The sequence below is a fragment of the Mauremys reevesii genome, linkage group 18 (assembly GCF_016161935.1).
Source record: "Mauremys reevesii isolate NIE-2019 linkage group 18, ASM1616193v1, whole genome shotgun sequence".
In the NCBI taxonomy this organism is placed as follows: domain Eukaryota; kingdom Metazoa; phylum Chordata; order Testudines; family Geoemydidae; genus Mauremys; species Mauremys reevesii.
The window spans coordinates 26,521,088-26,535,661 of NC_052640.1; the positions used below are offsets into that span (position 1 = coordinate 26,521,088).

The window sequence follows — 14,574 nt, forward strand, 5'->3', positions numbered from 1 at the left end:
CTGGGGAAGAGAAGACCGAGAGGGGACATGATAACAGTTTTCAAGTACATGAAAGGTTGTTGCAAGGAGGAAGGAGAAAAATTGTTCTCCAACTTCTGAAGATAGGACAAGAAGCAATGGGCTTAAACTGCAGCAAGGGGGTTTGGGCTGGACATTAGGGAAAACTTCCTGTCAGGGTGGTTAAACACTGGAATAAGTTGCCTAGGGAGGTTGTGGAATCTCCATCATTGGAGATGTTTAAGAGCAGGTTAGATGAACATCTCTCAGGGATGGTCTAGATAATGCTTAGTCCTGCCTTGAGTGTGGGGGACTGGACTAAAGACCTCTTGAGGTCCCTTCCAGTCTTATGATTCTATGCACATTCTGTCTATTAGGAGCCACATTCTGATATCCGCCCATACACATCTAAGGAGCTCCAGTGACTCAGAGATTTGGCCCAAAGTGATCACTAATATCAGTAGTGGCTGCCAGCATTGGACAGATGAGTTGTGATGCAGTGTCCCATCTACCTGGGTTACACATGTGAATGTTGGGGTTTGATGAAAAGGGATCATACCTTCCCATCCCTGCCATCCTGTGCTGAGCTCTCCATTTGGCAATGTGGGGGACCATACATGGGGTGATAGAAGTTACACTGAACTTTGCTTTGCTAGGACTTGCTGATGTATAGTTGTAAGGCTAAAGAACATTTAACCAGCACTGCCACAGCTTTGTTTGGTACCCAAACTTTCTGACCTGGATGAATTTGTTGCTGGTGGTGGATTTATTCTACAGCTGCCTTCTGGAAGTGGCATAGTGACATGTCTGGTGGAAAGGTTTTATAGTCCCATAGTGCTTTTGTTGGGCGTGGGTTTGGAATCCTCTTCAGGCAATAAGAGTGAAGCTTTCAACCAAGCCGCTTTACAAAATAACTCCTAGCTGTTCCCATTTGTACCTGGCAAAGTTAAAGCTTTGAACCATTAATGACAATCATCTCCTTAATTGCTACCGCAGGCTCTTCTGATGCAAAGAAGGACCAAGGTTATGGCAAAATGTATCTCCCTCAGCAACTACAATATCAGTAGCACCAACGTGCTGATCATCGGAGCAGGTATCGAGATGTGCCTGCTGACAGCAGGAGACCTCTATCATTACAGTGCAGGATATAAAGAGAACAGTAAATAGTATATGCTAACTGATGTACACCCTTCATCTTCCCGGCCAGTCTGTGGATACACCCATCCCACTCCCAGTCTGGGTTCATAACTGTCCACTCTCCTAATGTGTATAGACCCACACACCAGATCCAGCAATACAGAACTATTAACTAAGCTCAAGATCTGGGTATGCCACTACGCTAACCATTGGCCTGGGCTATGCAGCAAGTCAGACTAGATGAAAATCTGCGACTCTATGTACAATGTCCCCATGCATCTAATTTATAGACATTCGCTCCCAAACTTTGTGGAAACCCTTCCCCAACCTCCCACACTGGGTAAATAACTACTGCTCCTACTGCAAGTTTCTCAGAGTATTTCTTCACTGCACAGTTAGCCCAGTAAGTTATGTTCCTGGTCTGTACTGAGACCATACACACCCTAGATGCAGAGCAATAGAGGGACATGGGGAGGTCCTGTGTATAGGTAACCCCTAACTCCTGCACCTGATATGTTTTAATTCTCCCACTCTGTGAATACAGTCGTTTCCTCCTAAACTGTCACCAGACACCCAGGCAGCTCTCTGTCTAATCACCACCGCAACTACCCGTTCCTGAGGCCTGGTCTACACTACGGGAGGAGATCGATCTAAGTTACGCAACTTCAGCTACGTGAATAACATAGCTGAAGTCGATGTACTTAGATCTATTTACGCAGGGTCCACACTATGCGACATCAATGGGAGACGCTCTCCTGTCGACTCCCCTTGCACTTCTCATTCATGTGGAGTCAATGGGAGAGCGATCAGCCGTCAATTTAGACCTGATAAATTGACCGCCAATGCATCAATCGGCATGCCTTGGTAAGTGTAGACAAGGCCTTAGACACTCCCACCCCCCCATGCTCCTGAGCTGCTGATAACCTCCACTCTCCTAGCCTGTATAAAATGAAGGTATATAATAGCAAAGCTTCTGGCCCTGCTGGCCTGTCCTCCCCAATCTCTCTTCCAACTGGTGTGTATTAAGCGAAGCCTGATTTGGGGTGTGTTAGTAGTGTTGATTTAATTTATCTGCTTAATTTAAGTTTATTTAATTAATTTTAATCAACTAATAGCTTTATTAATAATAATTATTATTGCTATTAATTAGTATGGATTTTGGCTCACCGGTTTGTTTGATCAGAAGATAAAGTTTGTCCTGAATCAGGCTTCACAGAGTTTATAAAAGGACCTTCGGGGGTATGACCGGAAGCTTACACTGAGACAGATATAGTCATAAAGACCTTTTATTAAAATCAATGAAATAGTAAGCAAATGGTAAAGCAGTTAGACTTACGGAGTTACACTTGTATTACTGTTATTCAAAAGATATCTATAATAACACAATATTTATGAGCGCAAACGGGGTTAATACTCACACTCTGTTTTAATAACCTGGTGTTGGCCACGCCTGTGGCAATTTCCGTTTTCACGCCTCTGGCAGAGGAAGCTAAATGCAGAGTTGTTTACTCTCGTTAACTTAACTCTGTATTCCTCAACTAAAATAAAACATAGGCTTAGCCTAGTTACCTTAAACTTACCGTTTGAAAAGAAATAAAGTACGGCCTATTCATAGTTAATAGCCGCCGTAGATGGGTAGCATCGATACGTTGTTGAAGGTGGAGGCAATGAAGAGTAGAGAGGAGCAGATAGGTGGGTAGATTGCCTTCCTAATGGCGAGCTGCCTCGCCTTTTTATAGGGCATTAGTCGGAAATCCTTCCTCTTACGCCCAAATTTTATTCTTCCCCCACGGAAATGTTAGGGTACACTTACCCCATAGGCTAGTATGTATGTGCGTATGGATGACAGGTATGTAGGCATTTGTGGTGTGCTTGTTAGATTTGTGGGCAAAAATCCTTTTTCCACCCTCCATTGTTATTGGTTCAGGCAAAGGTCTCTAGACATCTGTGTGGGTGTTTTGTCTAATTTTATTCTTCTGGATAAGGGTCCCCAAATGTGTTAACTTCGCATTAGCTTAACATACAGGGTTTTGGCCTGTAGGTCTCTTGCATTACAGCCAAACTTAATTTTAGTATAAATCTATAAGCCTATTACATCAAATACTCAAATCTATAAGAAAGATATATTTATACAGACCAGCACATTAATCCTTAGGGCTACATAAGTTTGGAATTAAAGCTTTGCCTACAGTAAGAAAATTTTGCAAAACTTCCACCATTGCTCTGTCACCAGTTCAACTGCATTGGTTTCCACAACCTAGTTTTTCCAAAAGATCTGCTCTAGTTCACACAGGAATCAATTCAGGGAAGTCCTACGGCCTGTGTTATGCAGGAGGTCCGACTAGATGACCACAGCGCTACTGTCTGTCCTTGGAATCTATGGCTGTAGCACAGGTGGGTTACTGGCTGCAGTACTTACTTTAAGCACTGGGTTTTATATGCAGCTCAGAGTATGTTTGATCAGTTCAGTGCTTAAAACAGCCCCTGGACACTAGTGCTCTCAATATAATTAGCACCAGCCAAGCTGAAATGATGATAGCAACAATGAGATCATTTTACAGAATTTCCCTAGTGTAGACATGCTTTAGATCCAAACTTACCAGAGACAAATTGGAGGAGGGGTGGGAGTAGGAGGGGCCAGTTACATTTGTGTTGGTACTTTGTGCTTTTCTTAAAATGTTTTTCGTGGATGGAACAAAACTTTACAGAACAGAAGACTCCACCAGTCTGTAGGCAGCAACAAACTCCCCTGCTGTTGCTTTTCGACAGAGGACAGGGAGACATGGTGGATGCTGCCTTTCCAATGACGGTTAGCATGGACTAGTCATTGCTGGCAAAGACACCATTATTGCAGGCTCCGTCGCAGAAGAGCCCCAAGTCTGAGAAATTTCTACTCATTTTTCAAAGCTGCAAGTATACGCCTAGAGCTGGTTCAGTACTGTTTGGCCAAGACATTGTTCGGCATATGTTGCCATGGCATGACTATGTAATAGTGGTATTGATTATTTCTGGAGCTAGTCAAATCCTAGGCCAGGATTTCACGGTTTACTCAGATCATGCTTAGCAAAGTAGAGCAGGGCTATCAGGGAGCCAGCTGTTGATTCTCTGCTTGGCCCTGGGCCCCGGTGCAGATTACAGCCTGGAACTGTTCTTGCGAATGCCAGATGTCTGTAGTCCCTAAGGTGCCATATGCCATGGGGGAAGGCCAAAGCACACCATGCTCCACCACTCCTTGTCCTCTTGCTTCCTGCCCCAGGTGCTGTGGGAAGAGCAGTTTAGAAGCCAGCTATGCCTGATCTTCTCCTGTTGCATTTCCCACTCCCTTTGTGCCAGTGCGCTTTGCTGGATACAAGCCAAATTCTGACGCTCCTGCCCCTTGGTTTCAAGGGGACGGTTTCTGGAGCAAGGCACAGCTACCCATGGGAATGGACATCAGAATCCGGACCCAAGTTACTCATCAGATAATGATGATTTTATCAAAGAACGTGTTTGATGAATGGCTTTTCCAGGCTTCAGCCAGCTCATTTTACAGCCCTCCTAATGCTCCAGTTCCAACCAGAAGGGAGGGGGTTCACACCCTAACAAGTGACGCAGAAGCTCTGAGGACAGAGTAGACCTGCTACCCAATGGAGCAATTCGGGATCCACTCCCTGTGCCAAGCAATCAATTACTGGAATAGCGCTAGGCAACATTTTTATTTATTTATTCATAATAGCAAAAGAAATGAAGGGCTAGATTCACCAAAAAAAGGTGAGAGAGATTATGGAGCCCTCTTCTAGATGGATGCTAAACTTTTCATTTGTTAAATAAAATACATATGTAGCAATTACTGGCCTTCTGTCTCTTAGGTGCTGCTGGATTAGTTTGTGCAGAGACCTTAAGACAGGAAGGTTTCTCCGACAGGATCGTCATGTGCACAATGGACAGACACTTACCCTATGATCGACCCAAGCTAAGTAAGGTTTGTATTATCCAGAATGTTTCATATTCTTACCGAACAGCTACTGGGCTCCCCTCTCGGAGTGTTTCTTTCACTGAACAGTGGGTGTCTGAGGTCACTAGAAACTTTGCCAGCTTTGTCCTTTTATTGCACTGAGGCATTGTCAATAAACTTAATTCCAGGGACTTCTGGAGTTTGTCACCCTTTTAGTGTGTGTTTTCGGAGGCAAACCCGTGAACCCTCCTCTTGCCTCGTATAACATCATCTTTTACTAAATATACGGGCACCTTTTGTTTCATTTTGGCCTCTTGTTTCTTCTTTTGCTTGAAGTTTCTTTTCTGCAAACAACTGAGGATATTAAATACAAACCCTATGTTCAACTTTCAATCATAGTACTGCCCCGTCTGCATAAAAATGAGGAAATTGTAAATATTCCCAAAGCAAATCCATATACAGGGAGAATTGGGTTTAATCTCTATATTGTTGCCTTTAATTCTTTAATATATTCCGAGGCAGAAATCTTTACAATGAAGTGAAGGTTGTAAGCATAAATTATTTTTAAAAAAATGACATTCACGGTACCATATTTCTTTCACACAAAGTTAAAGTGGACTCGTTAGTGATACACCCTTCCAGAACAGGGAGGATGGGTAACGTTTAATCTCTGGAAAGCAGAAAATAAAGCGATAAGTGAAGAAAAATGTAAACCTCTGGAAACCAGAGAACACAGAGTTAGAAATGTCTCCCACCCCGACACAACCTTAACTCTGCTCCTCTGGAGCTGGCATTAGGCACTGGGACAAAAACTGACCTATCACTAAAAACCTGCCACCCATCCAAGCAGAGGCTCAGCTCAGCTCACTCAGTGTATGGGGCTCTTCACCCTCCGTACTCCCCGGTGTGTACTTCAGGAGGTGAGGGCAGCCTTGTCACCCGCCTCTCGAGCTTACCTCGAGCAGGTCCTGAGGGAGGGTGCTCCCCACCCACACCACGGGCCCTCTGGATCTTTTCATCGGTCTCCTGTCCCGTGAGCCTCCCTGGCTGCCCCACCCTGATATCTCAAACCAGCTGCGTGACCTGCAGCCGGTTCACTTTTGAACCACGCCAAGGGCACATCTGTACATGCTTGTGCTCCAGACTCCCTTTCCTCACCCTCGTGTCCTGCCCCAATACCAAGTGGTGGGACCTAATGTCATCTGTCGAGGGTGAGGAACCGTGGGGGCCAGCCTATATTCCATCCTAGTCCCGCGGCCCACCAGGGGTATTGGCTGGTGGCTCCTGTGAGCACGGGCATGTATTGGGCGCGGTTCACTCCTGTCCTTTCTGCGGCATGAGGGAGACCCTGATGCACATTTACCGTAAGGGCGCCAGGTTGCAGCCCCTTTTCTGGCTCCTCTTGGACCTACTTTTACGTTTTTGGCTGCATTTCTCCCCCCACCTCCTTATCTATCACGCCCTGTCCGTGGCCCCACAAAGTTGCGGGACCTCCCAGTTAACTTCCTCCTAGCAATGGCCAAGGTGGCTGTCTGTCGCCCCAGGGAGAGGATGTTGGCTGAGGGGTTCTCTGTGACTGTGGGGCCTATTTCCGATCCTCACTCTGTTCATGCATCTGGGGAGAGCTCCTCTGGGCAGAGTCCCCTGGCTCCCTTGACGCCTTTGAGGAGCAGTGGGCCCTGTCCGGGGTTCTCTGCTCAGTGTCCCCATCAGGTTTCCTTTTTTTGACTCTTTGACCTTCACACCCGTCCTTGTTATTTTTTCCGTTGTCCCCGGTAATTATGTGAGTTTTCCGGGCTCTGTGGATCCTGCCCATAGGCTGGGGGAGGGTTCTTTAGCCGTGGGCAGCTTGCGCCCACCCAGCTTTCTGGAGCCCTATAGGATCCAAGCAGAGGACACTGCAGGGTTTGTGTGTGTGCTCGGCTGACATCACCCTGTCAGAGCCGGGAGGGGAAGGAGAGGGTGTTACGTTGTGCTGTGCTGAGTCCAAAAGAGATTGAGCTGCTGGAGCCTGTCAGTATAAGCCGGGGCGGCTCTAGGCATTTTGCTGCCCCAAGCACGGCAGGTAGGCTGCCTTCGGTGGCTTGCCTGCGGAGGGTCCGCAGGCAAGCCACCGAAGGCAGCCTGCCTGCCGCCCTCGCAGCGACCGGCAGAGCGCCACCCCAGGCACGTGCTTGGCGTGCTGGGGCCTGGAGCCGCCCCTGAGTATAAGGCAGGTTTTCTAATCCCTTGATCATTCTCGCAGCTCTTCTCTGAACTCTCTGAAATTTATCAACATCCTTCTGGACTTGTGGGCAGAGCCGGGGAGCCTGGGCCCCTCCACCTGCTCGGAGGGGGCCTGAGAGCAGCCCCCAGTCCATGTTCCTCCCCCCCACAGACCCTCCGCCCAGGGCAGAGGGTCCACGGCTCCCCTCAACTGCCTGCGTGGCTCTTACCCTGACCCGGCTCCAGCTTCTGGCCTGGCCAGGGGGGTGGGATCTTGGGGGCCGAAGAGCTGCAGCCGGGCTGTGGTAAGAGCCATCTGGGAAGCCATGGAGCCTCCATCTGCCCTGGATGGGGGGGTCCAGGGAGTGGGGACACAGGCCAGGGACTGCTCTCGAGCCCCCCGCCTCTGGGCAGGGGGAGGGTCCGCAGCTCCCCACAGCTGCCCAGGCTCCTGGGGCCATTCTTACCCAGGCCAGGCTCCAGCTTCTGGCCTGGCTGGAGCAAGGGAGGAGGAGGGCCATGGTCCCTTGCCCCCTCCCCCAACCCCCCCGTTCCAGCGCCCTTGCTTGTGGGCACCAGAACTGGATACAGTATTTCAGCAGCAATCGCACCAGTGCCAAATACAGAAATAAAATAACCTCTGCTCCTACTCGAGATTCCCCTGTTTACGAATACCAGGATTACATTAGCTCCTTTGGCCACGGCGTCACACTGGGAGTTCATGTTCAGTTGATTCTCCACAGGGGCGGCTCTAGGAATTTCGCCGCCCCAAGCACAGTGGCGCGCCACGGGGGGCACTCTGGTGGTCACCGGTCCCGCGGCTCTGGTGGACCTCCTGCAGACGTGCCTGCGGAGGGTCCGCTGGTCCCGCGGCTCCGGTGGAGCATCCGCAGGCACGCCGACGGGAGGTCCACCGGAGCCGCGGGACCAGCGGACCCTCCGCAGGCATGCCTGCGGGAGGTCCACCGGAGCCGCCTGCCGCCCTCCCGGCAAAATGCCGCCCCAAGCGCGCGCTTGGCGCGCTGGGGTCTGGAGCCGGCCCTGATTCTCCACCACAACCCCCAAATCTGTTTCGGAATCACTGCTTCCCAGGACAGAGTCCCCCATCCTGTAAGTACGGCCGGCTTGCTTTGTTCCCAGATCTATACATTAGCTGTATTTCAATACATGTTGGTTGCTTATGTCCAGTTTACCAAGCAGTCCAGATTGCTCTGTATCAGTGACCTGTCCTCTTCATTATTCACCCACTTTCCAGTTTTTGTATCATCTGCAAACTTTATCAGGGATGATTGTATGTTTTCTTCCAGTTTATTAATAAAGATGTTAAATAGCATAGGCCCAAGAACTGATCCCTACAGAACCGCAATAGAAACAGACCCATATGATGATTCCTCATTTACAATTACATTTTGAGACCTATGTTAGCCAGTTTTTAATTCATTTAATATGAGCCCTGTTAATTTTATATTGTTCTAGTCTTTTAATCAAAATGTTGTGCAGGAACAAATCAAATAGACTCATAGACTTTAAGGTTAGAAGGGACCATCATGATCACCTAGTCTGACCTCCTGCACGTCACAGGCCACATAACCTCACCCACCCACTCCTGTAATAGACTCCTCACCTCTGGCTGAGTGACTGAAGTCCTCACATTATGGTTTAAAGACTTCAAGTTACAGAGAATTCATTATTTACACTAGTTTAGACCTGCAAGTGACCCATGCCCCATGCTGCAGAGGAAGGTGAAAACCCCCCAGGGTCTCTGCCAATCTGGCCTGAGAGAAAATTCCTTCCAGACCCCAAATATGGTGATCAGCTAGACCCTGAGCATGTGGGTAAGATCCACCAGCCAGACACCTGGGAAAGAATTCTATGTAGTAACTCAGAACCCACCCCATCTAGTGTCCCATCTCCAGCAACTGGGGATTTTTGCTACTGGCAGTTGCCAATGGGCCACATGTCAATAAGTTTCTATGGCATTCCTGCGGTTGAACATCTGCTGATGTTCCTAACTTAAAATATCTAAAGCTGGTATAAACTAGCATTTTGCCGTCAACTCTCAGTAATTTAGCAACATTTACTTATAACATCCCTTTATCTTATGACATCTTGTAATACAAGGTCATGTATAGGTTAGTTACTTGTGTCCAGATTTCAAGCCTTTGGCCTTAGTTAGTGTGTAAGTTATTGCCTTATGGGCTTGGGACATGTACGCTTTTGTGTTACTGCCTTAATTCATACTTATTCCTTGCCTATGTGTATATATGTTTGTATCACTGGCTACAAATTGACTACAACCCAGTGAAATTACTAGGCATCAGGTTTAATACAAAGGGGAGGAAATACTCTTTCTCGCACTGCACAATGTATCTGTGGAACTCATTGCCAGGGGATGTTGTGAAGGTCAAAAGTATCACTAGGTTCAAAAAAGAACTAGATAAGGGCTTGTGTTTTGACTTTTGCCAGGACATTTGCTCCTAAATAAGTTGAGTGCTCTTGAAAATTCTGCAGTTATCAGTGGATAACTCATCCTCTTTCCCAAAGTAACCATTTTCTTGGCCCCTTTGTCTGTCTCTGTGCTCTTCCATGCTATGGCTTTTGAACTTCCACTTTACAGCTATTCAAAAGCCTTCCCTTCCTGTCTTTCTCAGTAGGTCCATTCTTGTACTGCAGTGTGAGTTAATATAAAAGGAATTAAGGCCCAATACCAAGTCCATTCAAGTCAATGGAGACCCTTCCCTTAGCCCTGGTCACCTGCCGAGATTTCCTGTGTACCAGGTTACGGCAAGGACAGGTTTCAGGCTATCACTGAAAAGCACTGGGAAAACGGCTCTTACACATGTGTAAAGGATGTAACTGGGAATTCACACACGTCTCTCACACTGTGAACTGTGTAATTGACAGCAAAATTGCTTTTTTTGTTGCAGTCAATGGATTCCCACTTAGATCAGATCACCTTGCGCCCTAAGGAATTCTTCCGTACAAATGACATTGAGGTCCTGACAGAAACACAGGTAAGGAGCACAAGATTTGCATGGTGCAGTCATACCAAATAGCATACAGTGTACATCTCGGGAGTTCGGTCTCGAACACAGAGACTGGATGTGGCTAGAAAAAGCCAACGCTAGCTTCGCTAGCTGGCACTGTCAAATTGCCTCTACAGAAATATTACCAAAAGCTGCACCAAAGCCCTCACTGCATAACAGGATCCCAGCTGGATGTCGCTATTCAAAGCTGCTGTGAGCTTGGCTAGCAAATAGCTACAAGATGGACGCTCACTGCGGCTGTTCTCGCACTGAACATGCTCAGTGGAACCCCAGTTCCTCTGGCCCACATTTAAATGCCTAACTCCCATTGAGAGGTGGGGCTTAGGCTTAGGCCCCACCCTCTTCTTGGCATTTCCTATTGGCTGGTTTATGTGGCTGTCTGCTCAGCATGCTGGCTTTTGTAGCTCCCGGTCTTAGCGCCGAACTCTCCCTGTGCACTGTGTAGCGAGCCTGAGCCTCTCACTGTGGATTCCGCTATGGGGCAGGGTGCCTAAATGTTAGGCATTGCAATGCAGTTACCCCCATATGGATCTAGCCCCAGGGGTCTCCCAATTCGCAGGGGAACGTACTGGACTCTGACAGCTGGCCTAACTCGCTTTAATTTAGCAGCGATTGTTCAAAAGCATCTCTCTCCTGACAGCACCGGGCTCTCTTCACTACCTCAGGTGACCTTTGGGGATTTAAGGAAGGGCAACTAAAATGATGCAAGGTCTGCACAGATGGAGAGAAATTAAGACAACTGACAGCAAGACTTGGAAGACCCAATACTGGGGGGGGGGGGGAAATCCCTTAAAACTAAAGCAGTAAAAGCACTTTGTGGAGAAAGTGAATGCAGCTACTGTCCAAAAGGAGAGGGTAGGGGATTAGTGGATACATCTTTCTAGGCTCAGCAAAGAGTTGCCACTTCCTTTAAGTAAGAGGTACCCGATTAATTGAATTAACTGGCTTTAACGAGATGACAAGTGATACACATCTTGATTAAACAAACGAATGGGGAGTGTGTTGAGATAGAAAACGCTGCAATAAAATAGATAGGGAACATCGGCGATACCTAGCTGTAGAACTGCAAGTTTCTGCAGCAGCCAAGTTTGAAATCTCAGTTAGAAGCCAGGAGAACAGATCTCAAGAGCCTCTGAAAGGCATGTACTTGCTATTTTATTACACCTGTCCTGCAGCTGAGCCAGCTCTTGTTTCTCACTAGCGGAGACAGGAGCCTAGAAATAAAATGTTTATTTGTGAATGGTTCCAGGTAAAACCATGGCAAAAATACCAAACTGACCCCTGAGCTACAACAGGTTCATCGATGCCAAGGCCAGAAGGGACTAAGCTAGTCTGACCTCCTACATAACACAGGCCAGAGAACTGCCCCAAAATCACTCCTAGAGCAGATCACTTAGGGGAAAAAATCCAACCTTGATTTAAAAATTATCAGTGATGGAAAAGCCACCATGACCCTTGGTAAATGGTTCCAGTGGTTAATTACTCTCATCATTAGAAATTTACCCCTTATTTCCAGTCTGAATTTGTCTAGCTTCAGCTTCCAGCCACTGGATCATGTTATACTTTTCTCTGCTAGAGTGAAGACCCCATTGTTAAATATTTGTTTCCCATGTAGATACTGATAGACTGTAATCAAACCACCCCTTAACTCCCTCTTTGCTAAGCTGAGTAGAATGAACTCTTTGAATAAGTCACTATAAGGCAGGATTTCGAATCCTTTAATCATTCATGTGGCTCTTCTCCCAACCCTCTCCAATTTATCACTTCCTCCTTGAATTGTGGGCACCAGAACTGGGCAGAGTGTTCCAGCAGTGGTCTCCCCAGTGCCAAATCTCTCTTCTCCTCCTTGTGAGTCCCCTGTTCACGCAGCTCAGATTGCATTCACTCTTTTGGCCGCAACATCGCACTGGGAGCTCATGTTCAGTTGATTATCCACCAGGACCCCCAAGTCTCTTTCAGAGTCACTGCCTCCCAGGATAGAGTCCCCCATCTCGCCAGACAGCTGATGGGTGGGTGGCTGGTGGGTGCTGAGCACCCACAATTTTTTTTCTGTGGGTGCTCCATTCCTACAGAGTCAACGCCTATGCTGCTATTAGCCCTCACATATATGCCCCCTTCTCCTCCATGGAGGTTAGTGCAGCCTTGGCCCATGGAGCTGCCATAAAAGTAGGGGAGTCCAGGGCGTGATCCCTGTGGATGGAGGGGCACTGATGTGGTCTTTACCTCCCCCAGCTCACCGTTACCGGGAGAAGGAGAACTTCCTCCCCGCTGGCAGTTCTATTCTGGAGCTGTCTGTGGTCCTTTAAGGATTCCCACACAGCTGCCCAGACCTGCCCTGGACTTCCCAGCTTGGGGAAGCTTTGTGCAACATGCTCCTCATGGGCCCAGGGGTGGGAGGCTGCTGGATAGATGGGGGATCACACAGCTCTGAAGCCGTTGCACAGGGCCCCTTCAGCAGAGTCCTTGTTCTCCGCTCAGGATGCAGATACTACTCCACAGCCAGACTCGGGCTGAGCCGCAGAGCAATATGCTGCAGCGGAGTCCACTGGGGCAAGATTTGTCTAGAACTGTCTCCAAAAAGCAATCCAATGTGCTGGCAGGACATGCTCTCTCCAAGCTAGATGGCTGTTGCTCATGGCTGTCACCCTGCAGGAGTTGGGCGCTGAGCACTGCCGCTCCATGCATTGCAATAAGAATTACCCAGCACCTCAAGGAATTGGACCCTGACTTAGGCTCTTCCACTCAAGACTGGTTGTATTATTTTACCAAGGAGACCAGTTAGACATACAGGGACCCAACTTCCTTCTTTTATCAGCCAGTTTCTCAGGTTCTCCTAAATTGCTTGTGGTTTTTCCAGAGTCAGTGTCAGGGATCCAATAAAGCCATGAACTATTGTCTGAATACACTTGGAGGCAACTTATCCTGGCTCTCTTGTACATCTAGATTTTCTAACCGTTGCCTGGCTTGCTTTTTGTCAAGTTATTTTTACAGACTCCTGCTTCCTACCTGTTCACGTTTCCTTTCTCGGCCCCTTTGCTGGCCACCTTAGTACGGTCAGCGAGTGACGCGGCGCTGCTGAGTGCCGGGGTGCTGGTAGGCCCACAAGGTGCTTGGACAGCTCGTTCCCCGTGGCACTGGGTAGAGGAGACAAAACAGGGAAACCAAAATGTATGTTGGGCATAAACCTGGGCCAGGAACTTTATTATTCTCTTTATGTGTATTACGGCGGCGCTCCGAGGCCCCAGCCCAGGATCGGGGTTGCATTGGTCTAGGTGTTGTATACACAGGTATAAAAGACAGATCATCACTACCCCAGACGGCTCACCTCCAACACCAGACCCACTGCTTTTCCCTTGTATTAATTCTCAGCATGCTGGGCTCCTGTTCTTCACTTCCTGCTGTTTAATGTGAGGCCAGTCGCTTATAAAGTTACCACCATCCACAGCGTAATGAAGGGTGCAGCCCTGACTCTACTCTTATCACCAAAAACCTGGCTGCATGACCCTGCAGGACGGGTGCTGGCTTAGCTGCCACTTGATCATAGTGCAGCTCATGCTAAGGAACAACTGACCAAGGGTCAGGGTGGACTCTCCATCACTGACCGGTTTTAAATTAAGACTGGCTGTTTTGCTAAAAGATCCACGCTAGGAATTATTCGGGGGCAGTTCTCTGGCCTCTGTTCTGCAGGGGTCAGACTAATGATCACCATGTTCCCTTCAGGGCCCTGGTGCTATGAATCTAGAAGGGGCGTTCAAGGAAGTGGTGTTGCTGTGCCACTTCCATCTGCTGCCTCAAACGCAGATTTCCTGCTGCGTTGGGGGTGTGTGTGTGTGTGTGTGAGAGAGAGAGAGCTCAGATGGGATTAAGGCAGAACTAGTGTTATAGCAGAAGTTGGGTTCCTGTCTGTGGTCACCCTGGAATTGTCAAGGTTCTTTCCTCTCGGTATCTTTTACGTGCACACGGACAGTCATGATGATTCTTGCAGGACAGCTCAGGATTTAATGGCTTGGCTGCGGTGGGGGAGGCCGAGGGTGAAGACCCTGCTCGTGAGAACCAGTCCAAACCAAAACCAATGGGGCTGGTTTTTCCAGTCCCAGCTACTAGTCCCAGCTGGGCTGGGCAGGGACAGGACTTCCTCTTCCCTGAATGGCTGCTCTCAGGGAGGAGATCAGACCCACTTCTGGGTACTGTCCCCGGCAGAAGTGAGGGTGGCAATCCTGTAACCCCCCCTACAACAGCTTTGTGACACCCTCC

At 48.3% G+C, this 14,574-nt stretch overlaps 1 protein-coding gene across 2 annotated transcripts in view; it reads left to right on the forward strand.

Annotated features, from left to right (window-relative positions):
• Positions 1–14,574, forward strand: part of AIFM3 (apoptosis inducing factor mitochondria associated 3) — a 104,341-nt gene that overhangs the window by 52,545 nt on the left and 37,222 nt on the right. For both annotated transcript variants that reach the window (XM_039504528.1, XM_039504529.1), the window contains 3 exons: positions 994–1,090; positions 4,983–5,095; positions 10,201–10,287. In XM_039504528.1, coding sequence (XP_039360462.1) covers positions 994–1,090; positions 4,983–5,095; positions 10,201–10,287 — 297 coding nt within the window. The remainder of the gene's footprint in view (positions 1–993; positions 1,091–4,982; positions 5,096–10,200; positions 10,288–14,574) is intronic.